Below are 17,714 nucleotides of genomic sequence, written 5' to 3' on the forward strand. Positions count from 1 at the left end.
CTCCATCAGAGCCCCTCGGTATCCAGGATCTGCAGACCCCAGGTTGCTCTGGTGTCAGGGGTGCTCCAGGCCCTGTGGGACACCACTGGGATGCTCCAGGATGCTCCAGGCCTCATGAGGTTCCAGGCTGCTCCAGGGGACCAGGTGGGTTGGGTCACCCCAGGTGAACTGGAGCATGGGTGGGCAGCTGGGCTCCATCTCCCCATCCTGGGCAGGGGGGAAGCAGTACAGGATGAGCTTCCTGGATCCAGGGGTGTTGCGGTGCTACTCTGGAAGTGGGGCATACTGAGCTCAAACTGCAAAGCACAGCTTGCGTAAAACCCATTTTCCTTTCTTTTTGGCAGATTACCTGGACAATGACAATGATCAGATGTGATGGAGTGGTGGGCAGGGAGCTTTCCCCTTGCTCCTGCCTCCAGCCTGCATTCCCCAGCCGTTGGCTTCTGCTGGCAAACATTTATAGCACATTTGTACCCAGGCAGAGAGATGAAAAAAGGTGATGCCACCGAGGCTCCCAGGGAAGTGTCCTGTGGCCCATTCCCACCTGGCCAGAGGGCTCAGGCTGGCACTCAGCACCTGAGAATGCCCATGCCACAGGCACTGCCAGCCAGAGGTCTCAGTCTGGCTAAGGTGTCCTGTCCTGTCCTGCAGGGACACAGGTCAGAGCTGGCTCTCCATAGAGCACTCTGCCAGCGTCTCTTCTTGCTCCCTGCCCAGCATCCCACCTCTCTGGGCTCTTGGGCAAAGCTCCCTGCCCACCCAGGACATGGAGTGTGAATCTCCTGGATTGGGAGCCTCAGGGATGGGGGGTGGGAGATGGGGCACCTCCCAGGTCGTGGTGGATGGCCTAATCAGCATCTGGGAGATTTAGGAGGGGCTGAGGAGGGAAAGGGGAGACAGAAATTTTGGGCGCCCCCCACGTGTGTTCCCGGGCTGGTGCTCAGGCAGCACCTGGGGCAAGGGTGGATGGTTTCAGCTGGGAAGGGGCCGGCTGGGAGGAGGGTGGGGAATTTGGCGAGTGCGTGAGGACTAAGCCAGGCTGGGGAGACTCAGACAAAGCAGAGGCACGGCGGGAGGGCACGGGGGACTAGGGCGATGCAGGTGGCACCGGGACAGTTGCAGAGAGGACTGAGAGGGGGACAGGGGACTAGTACGGCCCAGGGGGCTCCGGGAGCGTGCAGATGAGCTGGGATGAGGGAGGGGGGACGCAAGGGGTGAGCAGGGGGGCGCTGGGGTCCGGGGCGGGTGTAAGGCCCGGGGCCGTACCGGGGGTGCCGAGGTCCGGGGCGGGCCGGTGCCGCTCGGGGCGGGGCCCGTGGCGTGGGGCCCGGGGGCCGTCCCCGCGCATCCCCACGTGCGCGTGACGCGGGCGGGGGCCGGGGCCGGGAGCGCGGCGGAGCGGAGCGGCGGGAGCGGCGGGGCCATGCAGCCCCCGGCGGCCTCCCCCGGCCCCGCCGCCCCGGCGGGAGCCGAGCTGCTGCGGTGGCAGTGGCGGGAGGTGCAGGCACCCTGCCTGGTGGCCGCCTGGATCCTGGTAGCCAGCCTGGCCAAGATCGGTGAGTGTCCCCGTGTCCCCACCCGCTCCGGTCCCCCGGGAGCAGACGTGCCCAGCCCCGGCCGGGCAGGGGGGATGCGGCATCCCCGGCGGGCGCGGGGGCACCCGGGACGAGAGGTGTCACCGCACGGCGGGACACGGGTCATGGGGACAAATCCGGCTGGTCACCACTCTCAGCTGGATTGCGGAGGTCGCGGACCGCGCCACATCCTCCGTGCCCTGCCGTGGGATGATGTGCGGCGGCGGGGTTAAGGCACCACCCGAAGGAAAGGGTGGGGGCCCGGGCTGTTTTTTCCTGCGAGGGATGGATGGATGGATAGATGGGTGGGCACAGAGGATGGAGGGTTCATGAGAGGAGAAGCCCCAAAGGATGTCCCGTGTTCCCAAGGGCTGGCACAGCACCTGCCACTGGCAGGTCTGGAAGCCATTGTTCCCCCCAGCCCCGGGAAAGGCTCGGTGGGGCCAGTCCGGGCAGTTTGTGCCCCCAGCAGCCTGGGGATGGCAGGTGCCTGCAGTCTCCTCCAGTGGGTCACTCCGGATTGGGCTGGCCTTGGACTCTTATGCTCCCCAGCACAGAACCACGGAGCCAGGGGAGGCTGTGCTGTGAGAGGCTGTGTGGGAAGGCACAATGAGGATCTGTGTGAGCTGTGCAGGGCTGGGCTCCCCACCAGCATCCGGGGTGCTGGGGAGGGGACACCCGTGCGTGGGTGCCAGGCAGGGGTACCCAGAGGGCTGGTCCCCCACAGTGCCCCTGCCTGCTGTGCTGGGCCCTGAGGATGAGATCGTGACCTTGAGCCAGGTTCTCTCCTTAGAGACCCCACTGTGGGCACAGAGCCTGTGGCGGGGGTGCAGACACCCTCTGAGTTTCGAGTTTGATCAAGAAATGTGGGTTCAGAGTTTGGCAGGGGAATCTCTGATCAGCCAGGGATGTGCAGCAGCACTCGTTACACAGGAGACAGCTACAGCTGTGACCACCAGCTGGCCTCTTCCTGTCCCAGCATCACTGTGGATCTTCCGTTCCTCTCCTTCCTTGCCTTCTTGCAAGAGAGACCTAAAGCCTCGCGAGGAATGAATTGAAAGGTATCATGAGTTTAAAAATACAGCACTCTGCTGTAGCTGTGCCACCTCCAGCTGCCGAGTGCGTCCCTCCTACCTGCAGAAGATCAGAGAGAAAATTCCTTTCCCTGGCTTTTATTTTCTTCTCTCCAACCTCTCCTCAGAGCTGCTCCCTGTGCAGGTTTCCATTGACATGCTCCCCTCAGCCACCCTGATTTTGTGCGGGTGGGTGCAGGGGGGCCTCAGTTGGGATCATTCCCAAATCCCCACTTTCTTCCAGGCCTGAGGCTGATGGCCACTCTCCTTGTCTGTCTGTGAGACACAGCCCTGATGGCTGATGGCTTTGAGCTGCCAGGTTTAGTGTATCCAGTGGGTCCAATGGGTCCTCAGAGCCTGGAGCCAATAGCGATACCCAGACCTGGAGGCAGCACCCTGCCATGGGTGTCCCCAGAGATGGCACCTGCAGTCCCCAGGGTGTACAGGAGTCCACAGAGGAGATGAACCAGGGGTGGAGGATTTTGGGGAGCAGAGAGGGCAGTGCCAGCTGTGGCAGCTGTGGATGCTGGGCGCAGGCTGGTGCAGAGGATCCGCTGCGGTTGTGGTGCTGGGCTGCCAGCTCACAGCCCTGTGACTGGAGGGGAGGAAGCGGCCCCACGCCCGGGTGATGGGGAAATGACACTGTGGGCTCTGTTCTCAGAGGCAGTCACGATGCTGGGGTGACCCAAGCCAGCAAACACCCGGGGCAGGGAAAAACTGGCTTGGGTGTTGCCTTCCTGCACAGCGAGGCATCATCCGGGCTTTGCTGCCTTTTCCATCCACAGTCAGAGCACAGGATGGGCAGCACAGAGGTGATGAGCATTGCCCCAGACATTCTCCTTACACATAACTGCCCCACAGGCAGGAGTTTGCCAGCAGACAGATGATGTTCTATGCAGCAGAATTGCAACCATCTCTCCTTGCACCATCACCTCTGCCCCCAGCTGCTCATGTCTTGGTTTAGGTGCTCTGCCATTTCCCAAGCTCTGGAGGAGCAGAGGAGGTTTTGGCCCTGAGTTGTCTCAATGGCAAATGCTTCATTATGTATGCCTGAGTATGGATTATGTCTCTGAAGTTAATTCACATGTGGCTAAGTTACTGTTGCTGTGGGAACCTTTAGTGCTGAAATCCTTGACTAGTGTGTATAAAATTAGAGCTTGTTCAGTCTGTCCCCACTGGCTGCTCTCTGTGACACATGGGAGCTCATGTGCTGCCATTTCCTGGGGAGGCTGGCAGCTCTCCCCATCAGCCAGCAGATTTTTGGACAAGCATGATCTTTCCCATTGATGCTTCTCCTTTATTTGACCAAGTTTCTGGCTTGGTGAAATCAATCATAGAATAGTTTGAGTTGGAAGGGACTTTAGAGATTATCTTTTTCCAACTACTCTTCCATGAGCAGAGACAACTTCCATTAGACCAAGTTGCTCAAAGCCCCATCCAACCTGGCCTTGAACACTTCCAGGATGGGTGACAGCCAGGACCCATGTCCTCACAGCATCCTTGCATGCTCTCCTGGGTGCCCCAGCCAGCCAGGACAGCTCCACAGCATGAGGAATGCAGCTGGGTTGCCGAAGCAGAGAGCAGGGATCTTGGCAATGTTCCTGAGAATGCAGAAAGGGGCTGGACGCCTCGTTCCCTTCTTGAAAACTTCAGAGCTTTGTTCCCGTGGGTGGGAAGCGGCTTCACAGCCTGCTGCAGGCGCTGAGCGAGCACCATCCGTCCACTGGTGCAGGCAGCTTGTGTGGGGTGAGCAGGGCTCTGCAGTGACTTGTGTGGTCATTTAGCAGGAATTTGGCCTGGATGAAGCCCAGCCAGCATTTCCTCAGGCTGTGGGTCTGCTTGAAGGGCTGCAGTGTCCCTGTCACCACAGTCTCCAGGGCTGTATTGCAGCCCACAGCAGTGAGCAGAGGTGGCTGGGGCTGAGGGGGTGCCCCAGGCTCTGTGGCTGGGGTGTTCAGTGACAGAGCTATGGCAAAGGCTTGGCCTGGCTGCTCTTTCCTATTGAGGTGCTTGGTGGTGGTGGTGCAGATCATGCTGCCCCTGTGCTCACTGCTCTGCCCTGCTGGCTGCAGCAGTGCTCCTGCTGTATTATGGCAGGGAGCCCGTGCTGGGGCATGGATGGAGCTTGCTGTGCCAAGCAGCAACCTCTTGAGTCCTCAACTAAAGGAGAGTGGTCCTTAGCCTGCACATTGGGTGGTGGGTTCAAAGATGTCTCTGGTCGTGAATCACATCTTTGTCATTCAATTATCTCCTCTAATTCAGAGCTCAGCTGTGGTGAAGGAAAGAAAAGGGAGGGAAAGGAGAAAGGAAGAACATGAGGAGGCCACAGTCTCAGTTCTCTGGCTGTCCACATCTCAGGGACACTGGGACCTGTCCCAGAAGGATAGAGCAGGACCAGGACAGGTTCAGAGGAGAATGACAAGGACATAGACACATGGAAACCTGCTGATGAAGTACTGCCTGTTCCTGGGCTCCTCTCCAGATCTATGCCACTGGAGACAGCACCCTGGGCTAGGCAGACCTTATGGTCTGTCCATTGGTGTTCCAAAGGAGGGAAGCAGCTGAGTGACCCAGGGTTGGTGCATGACCATAGCACAACTTTCCTTCTGGAGAGGTAGCTTGGCACAAGCAATGGGCAGCTTTAGTCCAGCTAAAGGGCTTTAGGGACTGGGTTTTGGGGTTGGCAGCAGGGCTGGGCTTGCAGCCAAGTGACGGCTCAGAACCTACCCTGATGCCCCTTGTACCTGCTGGGTGCACAAGGACAGAGGTGGCTCTCAAAGTGCCCAGAGGAACCCACTCCCCAGGAGATTTCTTCATCTGATGGTCAAGTCATGCAACAGAGCTGGGCTGGATGTCACAACTGATGGCAGAACCCAGTGACAAGGGGACAAAATAACTGTGACCCTCAATAGCCTTTCCCCAAGCAATGCCCTTTTGGAGGGACACCTTGTGCTAGCAAGGAGAAACCCCCAGGGATTGGGCTTGCCTGCCTGCAAGCTGGACTGATTTGGGATTACATGGGACACCCTGACATGGGGGACAAGGGTGCCTGGAGGAATGAATCCCCTGTTCTGGCTGGCATGGCACCCTGCTGGCTTGTGCCTGAGCACAGGCTCACTGCCACATTACTGCTGGATGAATACCAGGGCATCCTCTGTTTGCTTTAGAAAATACATCCTGTTCCACGGCAGCTTAAGATTTGGCCCAAACCTTGCATGGAATAAACTGATTATTCCAAGCATCTCTAAATCTGCAGCTCCCAAGTGCCTGTGCTTTTGCATGCAGGTAGGTTAGCTGGTGCTGAGGGAGGTTGTGCTCAGGCATGCCTTGTGCTGCAGTGGTTTGCATGCTGCTCTGGCTGCTTGCTCAGATTGCTCAGATGGATGCAAACAAGGTCACCCTGTCACCAGGGCTGAGCATCCTTGTCTCTGAGTGGGGTGACATGTCCCGGTGTACCAGGATTTCTTCACTTAAACAGCAGCCAGCAGTGCTCGTGACACTGTGAACGTGCTCACTGCCTGCTTTAAACCTTTGAGTGCCGACACCAGAAGCCAAGAAAAGTAAAATGCCTGGCTGATTGGCTTATTGGCTGAGAGGGAGAGGAAAATCCTAAAGAGTCAGGGACCTGAAATCCTGACCTGGGAGGTAGCTGGGAGGTCTTTTGTGCACATGTGGCCATGAAGCAGCCTTTCTATAGGTGCTCCCTTGTTCCCCTCCCGTCCATCATGCATCACCCAACCCTTCTGTGAAGCTTGTGGATTTGGGATGCTCTGTCCATCTGCCTGTTGGGCTGATGGTCTCATTCTTCTTTTTCTTCTAGTTTTCCACCTGTCAAGGAAGGTGACATCTGTCGTCCCAGAGAGCTGCCTTCTCATCCTGCTGGGGCTGGGCCTGGGGGGCATCGTGCTGGCCGTGGCAAAGAAAGCTGAGTACCAACTGGAGCCCAACATGTTCTTCCTCTTCCTTCTGCCCCCCATTGTCCTGGACTCGGGGTACTTCATGCCCAGCCGACTGTTCTTTGACAACATTGGTGCCATCCTCACCTACGCAGTGGTGGGCACGCTCTGGAACTCCTTCGCCACCGGCACCGCGCTCTGGGGGCTGCACCGCGCCGGGCTCATGGGTGGGTCTGCAGGGCTGCCCAGCTCGGACCACGTCCCCAAAAAATGGGTGGCAGTGCACAGCAACCCCAATTTCATAGCCCACTGCCTCTCCCTGCTGTGGATTCCTAGGAATTGCAGCACGAGCAGGGTCCTGACATCCTGGGAACGGTGCTCTGGCAGGACAGTCAAGCGTGCAGGGCAGACGGGCCCTGCTTGGCACTGGGCTGACTCATGTCTTTGCTATTTTTGTCTGCTGACCTTGGCTAGCGTTGCTGGCTCACTGCCATGTTCCCTGTCCTTGGCTGGAGCCACTGGCCCTGCCTGGCCTGGGCTGTGTTTTGAGCTCTGCTGAACCCTGAGGAGCCACTTGATGCTTGGGCCGAGGTGTGGCTGCTGAGCCACCTTTGGTGGTGCCTGCTGGAGGAGCAGTGATGCACCTGGGTGCCAACAGGGACATCCCCCATGCTCCTCTCATGTTGCAGCAAGAAGGCGCCGAGTCCCACTTTTCCAGGGGCATCCCGGAGGTCTGGGAACACTTTTGGGATCCCATTGCACTCCCAGTTGAGATGCTGCAGCCAAGTCACTGGGATCAGGGGGGCTTGTTTCCATCTGGTGAGAGGGGCTCTGGGGTGGCTGGTTTGCCTGACCTTGGTCCTTCTGTCCTAACAGATCCAGGTGTTGAAGCTGGGCTGATGGATTTCCTGCTCTTTGGCAGCCTGATTTCAGCTGTGGACCCTGTGGCAGTCCTGGCTGTCTTTGAAGAGGTCCATGTTAATGAGACCCTCTTCATCATTGTGTTTGGCGAGTCTCTCCTGAATGATGCTGTCACCGTGGTGAGTTGCAGCTTGGGGGACTCTAATGTTGAGCCCAACATGTCCAAGGTGCTGGAATCCTCCAGGATGGGCAGAGGATGCAGGTGACATCCCTGAGCTGGGGGCAGACCCGTACCATGTTCTCTTGGCCTTTCCTCTCTCCTGGCCCTGGGAGACTTTGCCTGCTGAAATGAGCTGTTACCTGACAGGTTTGGGGTGGAAAATGCCTCTTCCACAAGACCCTTCCTGCCCCTCTCAAGGCAGGGCAATGCCCTGTGTTTCTCAAGGGATTTGCCTTGCCTGCAGGTGCTGTACAAGGTCTTCAACTCTTTTGTGGAGCTGGGCCCAGCACACATCCACGCCACAGACTACGTGAAGGGGGTAGGTGAGTAATGGCCACACTGGCCCCTCCACCTCCTCCTCTGTTGTGGAAGTGGAGGGGGGCAAGCACAGGAGCTGTTGTCCTGTGGGTTGGGCACTCAGCATCACAGCTTTGTCACCTCCATGTGTCACATGCTGGCCATCAGCATAGAACTGTTGAATTGTGTGGGCTGGAAGGGACCTTAAAGACCATCTTGTTCCAACCCCCCTGCCATGAGCAGGGACACCTTCCAGTAGACCAGGTTGCCCCCCCAACCTGGCCTTGAACACTTCCAGGGATGGAACAGCCAGTCTGTGCCAGGGCCTCACCACCCTCACAGGGAAGAATTTCTTCCTAATACCCAATCTAATCCTGCCCTCTGTCACTTTGAAGCCATTCCCCCTTGTCCTGTTATTCCATGTCCATGCCAAAAGTCCCTCTCCAGCTCTTTTGGAGTACTCTTCAGCTACTGGAAGGGCTTCTGAGGTCTTCTCCAGGCTGAACAGCCCCAACATCAGCCCCAACTCTATTAGCCTGCCCCACAGCAGAGGTGCTCCAGGGGATGCTTTGGGATCAACCAAGGCTTTGTGCTCCATGGGATGCTTTGGAGGGGACCTGGGTGGGAGCATGGCGCTTGGCCAGTGCAGCATGGGGGGCACAGGAGCTGGGCCCACTTCCTTATGGTTCAAATGAGACTTCTCCTCCCTCCAGCCTCCTTCTTCCTGGTGAGCCTGGGGGGCACAGCCGTGGGGCTGCTCTTTGCCTTCCTGCTGGCCCTGATCACGCGGTTCACCAAGCGCGTGCGCATCATCGAGCCGCTCTTCGTCTTCCTCCTGGCCTACGTGGCGTACCTGGCTGCCGAGATGGTCTCGCTCTCCGCCATCCTGGCGTGAGTACTGCCCAGGGGAGCCCAGGAAACTGGGGCTGCAGTGCTGAGCAGCAAGAGGCAGTGAGTAGACCCACTCCTCATCCTGCCATAGGGCCATGCCATCTCCTCCTGCCCCTCTGCAGAGTCACCTTCTGTGGGATCTGCTGCAAGAAGTACGTGGAAGCCAACATCTCCCAGAAATCCCGCACCACAGTCAAGTACACCATGAAGACACTGGCCAGCAGCTCAGAGACCATCATCTTCATGTTTCTGGGCATCTCAGCTGTGGACACCTCCAAGTGGACGTGGGACACAGCGCTGGTGCTGGGCACCCTGTTCTTTATCCTGCTCTTCAGAGCTGTGGGTCAGTCTGTCCTGCTGAGTATATGGCTGGTAGCACACAGCCCTTTCAATGCCAGAAAGGGATATTGCCCAGGAAAGGCTGGGGCACAAGGCCAGCCATGGATCCTGGCTGGGATTTTGTGCTGTTCTGTTGGAGCAGGCAGGGTTCTCCCTGCATTCCAGGCTCTCCTCCTCCTTCTTCCCCAGGTGTTGTTCTCCAAACGTACGTGCTCAACCGCTTCCGCCTCATCCCCCTGGACAGGATCGACCAGGTGGTCATGTCATATGGTGGCCTCCGTGGGGCCGTGGCCTTCGCCCTGGTCATCCTGCTGGACAGGGAAAAGGTGAAAGCCAAGGACTACTTTGTGGCAACGACCATCGTGGTGGTGTTCTTCACTGTCATTGTGCAGGTGAGGATGGGCACTGTGCCCTCCTCCGGTGCTGCTTTCTTGCCCCAGAACTGGCCTGGGGACATGTGCTTTGGGAAAGTATCTTTTTTCAAGTGACCTTTGGTCCTTGGTGCTTTCTGGCACCCCATCCATCAGCAGGTGGGCAGGACCGCTATGGGCACTGTTGTGATGGTGGGGCCATGGCCCACCTTCTTTTCCCACTGGCATTTTGTTCTGGGACTGGCTCCAGGAGCTCCAAGAGTGTGTGCCTGTCCAGGCTGCTCTCTTTACAAAGCTGCTGATGGGCCCCAGCTCTGGTGTTCAGTGCCCTGGGAAGGGAAGCCACAAGGAGGATGAAAATTAGTCTAGGGGAAGGATGATTGGGAGTGCACACCATGGCACAGGGGTCGGGTTGGTAGGGGCATGTGTGGCTGGCACAGCCACTGTCCCCAGTCACTTTGTGCTGCTTCTGCTCCCCATGCCCCAGCCATGCACCCTCTCACCCTCCCAGTCTTCCCCTTGCCTTCTCCTGCCATTCTAGGGCCTCACCATCAAACCCCTGGTGACGTGGCTGAAGGTGAAGCGTAGTGACCACCACAAACCCACGCTGAATGAGGAGCTGCATGAGCACGTAAGTGACAGTGCCAGAGGCTCCCCAGCTCCCCTCACATGTGGGGCTGGGCAAGGACCATGTATGACCTTGGCATCCCCAGGGCACCCACAGCCTTGCCACCACTCACCCTCTTCCCCTCACTCAAGGCCTTTGACCACATCTTGGCAGCAGTGGAGGACATCGTGGGGCACCATGGCTACCACTACTGGCGGGACAAGTGAGTGCCTTAGACAGGATCCTCTGCTGTTCGTGCATGGGAGATGCATGCCAGCCACAGGGACATCTTCAGGGTTCTCACAGAAGGACACCCCAGAGCAGCGGGACCAGGAAGCCTGTATGTCTGTCCATCAGTCTGGATAGGTACCTTTGGATGCTGTTGTGCAGCAGACCAAGATCACAAAAGCATCCCAGAGACAGGTCAGGTTGGGGATGCTGTGGAGCTGACATTGCTTGCCAAGGTCAGAACTTGGGGTGTCCATGTTGGTGGCAATGGCCCTCTGCCCCCTCATGGATGGAACTGCCCTGGGCACTGAGGAGGGAACAACCCTGTTCCTGCCTGGGCAGTGTTTATCTGCAGCACAGCAACAGGAAAAGGATGCAAAAAGCCTGTTTCCTGCAGGGGAAGTGCTCCAGCAGGGTGGCCCCAGTCCTACTCCCACTGCCTCACAGACCCAACAGTATCTGGCTTCCCCTTGGGCAGGCTGAAGGATCAGCATGTCCCCTCCCCTCCTGCTCTCGCTGGCAGTGTGTCCCTGTGCACAGCCAGGGACAGGTCCTGCGTGCCCAGCCTCCCTTTGCTGTACCTGGGACACTCAGCCTTGTGTGGATAGATATCCCTGGTACCCATGGGAGCTGAACTGCCTGTGTCTTCATCTCATGGCAGGTGGGAGCAGTTTGACAAGAAATACCTGAGCCAGCTCCTGATGCGGAAATCTGCCTACAGGCTGCGGGATGAGATCTGGGATGTTTACTACAAGCTGAACATCCGTGATGCTATCAGCTTTGTAGATCAGGTACAGGCAGTAGTGGTGTCCAGGCAGCAGGATGGCCCTGGCAGGAGAGGTTCCCCTCATGTGTGTTCCTCCCCACATGTGCACCCTCTGGCCAGGCAGTGGGGACCTGCCCATCCCAGCTGGGTCCTTGCTGTCCTGTGTCACTGTAGGACATGAAACAACATGAGCGCACACACCGCTGCTCTCAAGGTGAAGAAAAGGGAAGTTTATTTTCTGACTCCAACATTTTTAGTTTTCCAAAAGAGACGGTGGATTGGAGGGTGAAAGTGCAACCTCTCCAATGACACTGGACAAGCCAACAGTCCATCAAATTTCTCCTCCTCCATAAAAGAATGCAAAATAATAAGTTATTTACAGAAAGTGTGTGAGAAAGTTTGCTACAAAAATGTAAACATCAGAAGGCTTAGAAAATCTTAAAAAATCAGAGCGACAGTCCTGATGCCTGCCTTGTCCTCCCATGTCCCAGGGTGGCCATGTGCACTCGGCTGCCAAGCTGGCACTGCCCTCCATGCCCAGCCGCACGTCCATGTCGGAGTCATCAGTCACAAACCTCCTGTGAGTACAACCACCCCCCTGAGCTCCTGGACAGATCTCGTGTGACCGCCCAGCCGCCCTCTCCCCTGCGGGTGGCTTGCACCAGGGCTGGCCGGGAGCCCAGCCCGTCCATCTCCATGTCCCCACAGGAGGGAGAGCGGGAGCGGGGCGTGCCTGGACCTGCAGGTGATCGACACGGTGCGGAGCCGCCGGGACAAGGAGGACGCTGCCATGCACCACGTGCTGCGAGGGAGCCTCTACAAGCCCCGGCGGCGGGTGAGCACTCCCGGGCACGGCGGGGGCTGACCCCGAGGGGAGCAGCACCCGCCAGAGGAGCAGGGATGGACCGTGCTCCGTGGGGCCAGCTGCTCACCCTGTGTCTCTTTGCCTCTCCCTCGGCCAGTACAAGGCCAGCTACAGCCGTCACTTCATCTCTCCAGATAAACAAGAGCGCCAAGATAAAGAAATCTTCCGGCAGAACATGAAGAGGCGTCTGGAGACCTTCAAGTCCACAAAGCACAATGTCTGCTCCTCCAAGAGCAAGGCCAGGCTGAAGGAAAAAGGCAGGAAAAAGGCAAGTCCTTCCCAAGCTCCTGTTCTTTTCCTAGCTCTGAGATTTGGCCACCCCAGGATGCAGTAAGAGAAGTCCTCGTGAGGTGTGGGTGCAGCTTTGCAGGGCATCAGCAGCTCCAGAGCCAGAGGGGAAAGCGGCTCATCTCTTCTCAGTCTTGTTGATGCTGCATGTGAGCATGCAGGTGTTGTCTGTCCGTGTGTCCCCAGCATGCCATCAGTGCTGTGGGGTGGCTCTTCACTGAGCAAAGCCCTGGAGGAGCCCCAGGTTCGTATTGAAGAGCACTCAGCATAAAGCAGCCTCAGTGCTGGTGCAGATCCAGGCTCAGAAGTGTGGAACTGCACCTCAAGTTGAGTCCTAGGTATCTTCTTTTTTTGGAGGCTTTTGAAGCCATTGCAGCTGAGCTGTTCCTTGTGGGGCCATGAAGATGCAAAGCCTAAGGACTAGAACCCATGTGCCATGTAGCCAGGGTGGGAATTTGCATGCCCAATGTTGGCTGGCTTGCAGGACCACCTCTTGGGTTTAGGGCTTTGCACAGGGCAGGTCCCAGCCAGTTCCTCTTCTTTCACAGAAGAACATCTCTCTGACCAAAGAGACACCCAACGGGAAGACTCACAGAAATGTCCCCTGGCAGGATGCAGGTAAGGCCAGTGGCAGGTGAGGATGGCAGGTCCTGGCAAGGGGACCTGGTGGCGTGGGATGGGAGTACCTGCTGTGCCTGCCCACTGCTGCCAGCTCAGTGGGATGACAGCACCAGGGTTCTGCTAGCACCAAACCAAGCCCCCCCATCTGCCTGCAGCTCCTGTCCTGGTGATGGTCAGCTCAGAGGAGGAGGAGAGTGATAGCTCGGAAACGGAGAAAGAGGACGATGAGGGGATTGTGTTCGTTGCTCGAGCCACTGATGAGGTCCTGCAGGGAAAGACAACTCCTGGTAGGCACCAATGCTCCATGCCAGGGCAGCTGACATCGGGTAGTTTATCCTTCCTCTGCCTGTGGAGCAAAGCTGCCATGGCCTGGGCAAAGTCCACAGAGCATGAATGGGAGAATCACTGTCCTCTGGAGGCATGGCAGAGCCTCCCTGTGTCCTGCATCCCTGGGCCAGCACATGGTGTGATTCTTGGGGTTGTCCTGCATAGGGCAAGGAGTTGGACTCCATAATCCTTGTGGGTTCTTTCCAACTCAGGATATTCTAGGGTTCTCTGGTCATTTGGTAGTGGTTGGTTCTGCAATGTTTGCAGGGTCCAAGGAGAGACTGAGAGCTGTGCAAGCTCCCTCTCACTGTCCCTCCATCTGCATCTCCAGGCAGCCTGGATGTCTGCCCCAGCCCCTGCATCATCCCTCCATCGCCAACCCTGGCAGAGAAGGAGCTGCCATGGAAAGGAGACCAGGCTGATCTGGCTGTTTATGTCTCCTCGGAGACCACCAAAATCGTGCCAGTGGATATGCAGAAGGCGTGGAACCAAAGCATCTCCTCCCTGGAGAGCATCGCTTCCCCCCCAGGCATCGAGAGCGGACCTCAGCACAGGAGATTTGCCTGCCCTGTGCTGGAGGAGCAGCCCCAGTCTGCAAGCCAGGCAATGCCAGAGCAGGGCTCCTGCTTCCAGTTCCCCAGCCACATCTCCAAGAGCGGCCGGTCCCAGAGTGACAGCAGCCCGGACGGTCCTGAGCAGCAAGAGCTGCAGCCTTTGATGGCCACAGAGGAGCAGGGCAGGGTGCCACCCTCTGCAGAGCCCAGGTGGCTGATGTTCAACAGAGCAAGCCACCTCTGAGGCACCCTGTGGATTGGGAAGAGAGAGCTGCAGACAGGCTATGACCTGGTGACTGCTCTGTCTTGCACTGCAAAGCTTGTGTGTGTCTCCATAAACTCCAGGAGTGGCAGGAGAACCCAGTACTCCTCCTGGAGCTGTTCTCCAGGGTGTGCTTTGCCCATGCACCTGCTGATGCAAACCTGGTCAGTAACAGGTCTTTGTGCTGTGACAGCAGGTACCAGCCCCTGTCCACCCAGGAAGGCACAGATCCCAAACCTCATTCTTCCTCTCTGGTCCCTACACATCTCTGCAGCTGGGAGGTTAGAGATCTTTCTCCCAGGGCTGGGATCCCAAAGAGACTTGGTCCTGTCATGGCTGTGCTGCCCTGAGGTGGTGGCTGCTGGAAGATGGGCTGTGGCTGCTCACAGGTGTAAGAGTATGAGCTGGTCTCCAGCCTGGCAGTGTGTAGGAGGTCTCTGGGAAAAGGGCTGAGAGCAGTGCTGGTGCACAAGAGCTCACCCACACCCAGTGACCAAGCCATTGACTTCAAGGTGGCCACAGTGCTGGTTCCTCACAGCATGCATGGAGCTCAGAGATAGGCTCCTTGCCACAACAGCCCTGTGTTCCCTGGATTTTGGAGGCAGCACAGAGGCAAAGCCATGGCTTTCTCAGGACTGGGAGCAGTGCTCCTGGGGTTTGGCTCCAGCAGGAGCTGGGCTAGCAAACCTGTGTGCACAGGGACCCCTCCAACAGCCAACCTGCTGTGCCAGCCTCGCACCTCTCACCTGGATGTGTTCCCAACAGCTGCAGTGCTCAGCTTTCTGGCTTCACTGGGAGGCAGCTGCCCTGCACAGCATCCTTGGTGTTCATTCTGCCCACGTTCCAGTCCCTCCTGGGGTGGATCAGCTGGGAGGACTGGTCATGGTGCAAGGAGTGGAGCGAGCAGCAGGTATGAATGTACATCAGGAACAGGGGTGATGGGTGTGACCAGTGTGCATCTTCCAAGAGCTGTCTCCAACACCTGCATCCCAGCCACCCCTGTTCCCTCCTCAGAGGGTGATGGGAGCTGGTGGCCCAAATGATGAATTATTCCTGGTGTGACCCCAAGGGCCAAGAATTGCACTCCAAGAACTGCTCAGCACACAAAAGAGCACAATGGCTGGGCACCGGCAGAGCAGGAGGGTTGGGGGTCGCTCCTCTTTGGGAAAAATGGGAACTCAGACTGATAATGTTCCAAAGCAGATAAAAGGCTGCCTTTTGCAGCTCTGTGGGTGTGCTGAGACAGCAGGTGCCAAGGGGACACTTGGATGCACTGGGTGGGTGAGTCCAGTGTGGAGTAGGTGAGCTGGTGGGACTCCCAGCCCTGTCAGCAGGGCTCAGCAGAGGCCCTTCAGCTCTGTACCTGCTCCACCAGATGAGCATGAGGTTTTTAAAAGGTTTTTATATAGTTTTGCATTTCCGGTATGACTTATTCTAGTTTTGATTTCTGATATTGGGCCATACTAAATCTCTAGTTGGGTCAGTGTTTTCTGTAGCCATGGGCACCACAAATGACTCAATACTTAATATATTATTTGCAAGGATATTGTTATAATGTGAAAATATATGCAGAGTATTTTGTAATGTTCAATAAACTGGAGTTGGAGCAGACGTTGTGGTCTGGTCTGTCTGGGAACCTCTGCCCATCCTGGTTCGCTTCTCCTTTGCAGGCACCATGTCCTTGTGCCTCTCCATTCTTCTCCACCTGAGGCCCCAACCCCACTCTCTTGATGTGCCTAACTGGATTTCCTGGTTTCCATAAAGTTTGTGGAAAATGTGAAATTCTTTCCAAAGCGATGCGTGCCTGCAGCTGTTGTTAGGCTGTGCAGAGGGAGCAGCCAGCAAGAGACCAGGTCCTCCTGCCCAGAGCTGTGGCTGCACAGCCACCAGTGTGCTGAGAGCCCATGTCTTCCCATGGCCTCTCTCCTAGGCAAAAATATGTTTTAAAGGGGTCTGTTTCGGGGTGCTCTGCCCCACAGGAGCCTCCTTGCTGTGTGTGCTGGTTTTGCTCTTCCCCTTGATCTCTGCTTTTCCTGAAGGAAAGTAAAAATGTGGTTTATTTGATTCACAAGGCAGATGTCTGGCTTGTATTGAACCTGGCATCCTCCATCAACCCCTGGTCCTTTTTGGCAGGGTCAAATGTAACTTCTAGCCCTGTTAGCTTTGCACTGGCCCCCGTGGAAGCTCTTGTTCCTTGTGACATTCCCCATCTGCCTTGAATCCCACCAACAATGCTGCTGGCTGAGCTGTGCTCTGCATGCTGGACCTCAGTGCCAGCATAGCCTGCAGCCACAATTGCCTTGGCAGTGCAGCAGGCTGTGTGGGCCAGGTGGTTTCCTGGAAGAGGTCGGTCTGCATCCTTCAGATCCTCAAAGGAGGGAAAGCTGACATCTGAGCTTCAGGAAATGCTGGGGCTGGTTGCTGCTCTCTCATCCAGACATCTGAGCCTAGCAGCTAATGTGTGTGCAGGCTCTCCATGCCACCAGCCAGCCCCTTGTAGCCCCTTCCCACCCTCAACCCCACCCTTGTTGTGAGCAGGGATGGTGGCTCCTGGCTGCTTTTTAGTCTTGTACTTCACTCTCTGTATTTCACCTTCGAGTGTCCAGCCTGCACAGGACTGCTCTGATCCTTCCAGCATAGCAGAGAGTCGTTTCTTTCAGCCTAAAAATACTAAAGTGCTTCAGTGGAAAAACATGAGGAGTGGGCCAAACCATGAATGCATGTGTCCAAACTTCTGCTTCTCCAGGACAGAGTGAGGCACAGCCACAGGATCTGCTTGTCAGACTCTAACCCAGAACATACAACCCTCCAACTGTGACTGTAAGCAACCCCATCCCAGGGCAGACTATCACAGAGCTATCATTTTGCAGCCAGGCTTCTGTTTAGACCCTGTCATTAAACCCACACATTTTTTCCACAGGCATTTACTTTCTCCAATACTCAGCTCCTCCAGTTCCTCTGTGGTAGCAAAACTTGTGAAGTCAGCAGGGGATGTAAGGCACATCTGACATCAGCTGTGTGGAAGAGCTGTGGGCAATGGATTGGTGTTGGCCATCTTACAAGTGAGTCTTAAAATCACCACATCCCTTTTGCATGATGCACATTGGAGCATCAGGTAAATTTCAGACTGGAAGGGGCTTGGGAAACCCATGGTCCATCCCAGCTCCATGCAGGGCTGGTAGCAAAGCTAGACCAGGTAGCTCAGAGCCCTGTCCCCCTGGATTTGGAATGTCCCAGAGGATGGAGGTGTCAACTGTCCCTGTCCCAGAACCACACCACAGCTACACCAGTCTTGCACAGAATGAATTTCTCCTTATGCTCAGTAACGATTCCCCTGGGCCAGGTTGTCCCTGTTACCTCTTGTTCTTCCAAGTGCTTCTCTGGGAACAGTTGGGCTGTGGTTTCTGTGTGCCACCTTGTTGGTAGCTTCCCTCTGCCTTATCTTCTTAAAGCTGGTTCATATATATATTCTTTTGGGAAGCCCCATATTGGAACTAGCACCCAGTTGTGTCTCACAGGTACCAGGTCCAAGCAATAATAATTTTCTTGAACCTGCCAGTTTTGTATTCTCCACTACACCAAGGGTGCTGTTGACTCACATGTGGAGTTGCTGATCGTGCTCTGTTTCTGGAGCACTTCTGACACCCTCTTGGGAGGTTTTCACACTGCTCTAT

At 56.7% G+C, this 17,714-nt stretch overlaps 1 protein-coding gene across 3 annotated transcripts; it reads left to right on the plus strand.

The window, feature by feature from the left end:
• The first annotated feature begins 1,347 nt into the window (after positions 1-1,347).
• SLC9A5 (solute carrier family 9 member A5) lies at positions 1,348-15,651 on the plus strand. Of its 3 annotated transcripts, none has more exons than XM_054640777.2 (16): positions 1,348-1,556; positions 6,468-6,770; positions 7,420-7,583; positions 7,869-7,947; positions 8,635-8,812; positions 8,935-9,155; positions 9,341-9,543; positions 10,064-10,153; positions 10,282-10,352; positions 11,019-11,148; positions 11,615-11,703; positions 11,832-11,958; positions 12,086-12,256; positions 12,825-12,894; positions 13,053-13,184; positions 13,556-15,651. In XM_054640777.2, exons 1-16 carry the CDS (start codon positions 1,424-1,426, stop codon positions 14,020-14,022), a joined length of 2,628 nt encoding a protein of 875 aa, XP_054496752.2. In that variant the 5' UTR covers positions 1,348-1,423; the 3' UTR covers positions 14,023-15,651. The 3 variants fall into 3 exon arrangements, with proteins under 3 accessions (XP_054496752.2, XP_077041107.1, XP_054496753.2); XM_077184992.1 differs by having other exon boundaries at positions 13,492-13,790; XM_054640778.2 differs by lacking the exons at positions 1,348-1,556; positions 6,468-6,770; positions 7,420-7,583 and having other exon boundaries at positions 7,874-7,943.
• The last annotated feature ends 2,063 nt before the right edge of the window (positions 15,652-17,714 follow it).

This window comes from Agelaius phoeniceus, chromosome 12, assembly GCF_051311805.1.
Source record: "Agelaius phoeniceus isolate bAgePho1 chromosome 12, bAgePho1.hap1, whole genome shotgun sequence".
In the NCBI taxonomy this organism is placed as follows: Eukaryota; Metazoa; Chordata; class Aves; order Passeriformes; family Icteridae; genus Agelaius; species Agelaius phoeniceus.

What these genes read in the sequence shown, in the direction of transcription:
- SLC9A5 (XM_054640777.2), top strand. Translation starts at nt 1,424, where the DNA reads ATGCAGCCCCCGGCGGCCTCCCCCGGCCCCGCCGCCCCGGCGGGAGCC. An exon ending in AGGAAAAAGGCAGGAAAAAG is followed by an intron (nt 12,257 to 12,824) that starts GCAAGTCCTTCC and finishes CTTCTTTCACAG; the next exon opens with AAGAACATCTCTCTGACCAA. An exon ending in TGTCCCCTGGCAGGATGCAG is followed by an intron (nt 12,895 to 13,052) that starts GTAAGGCCAGTG and finishes ATCTGCCTGCAG; the next exon opens with CTCCTGTCCTGGTGATGGTC.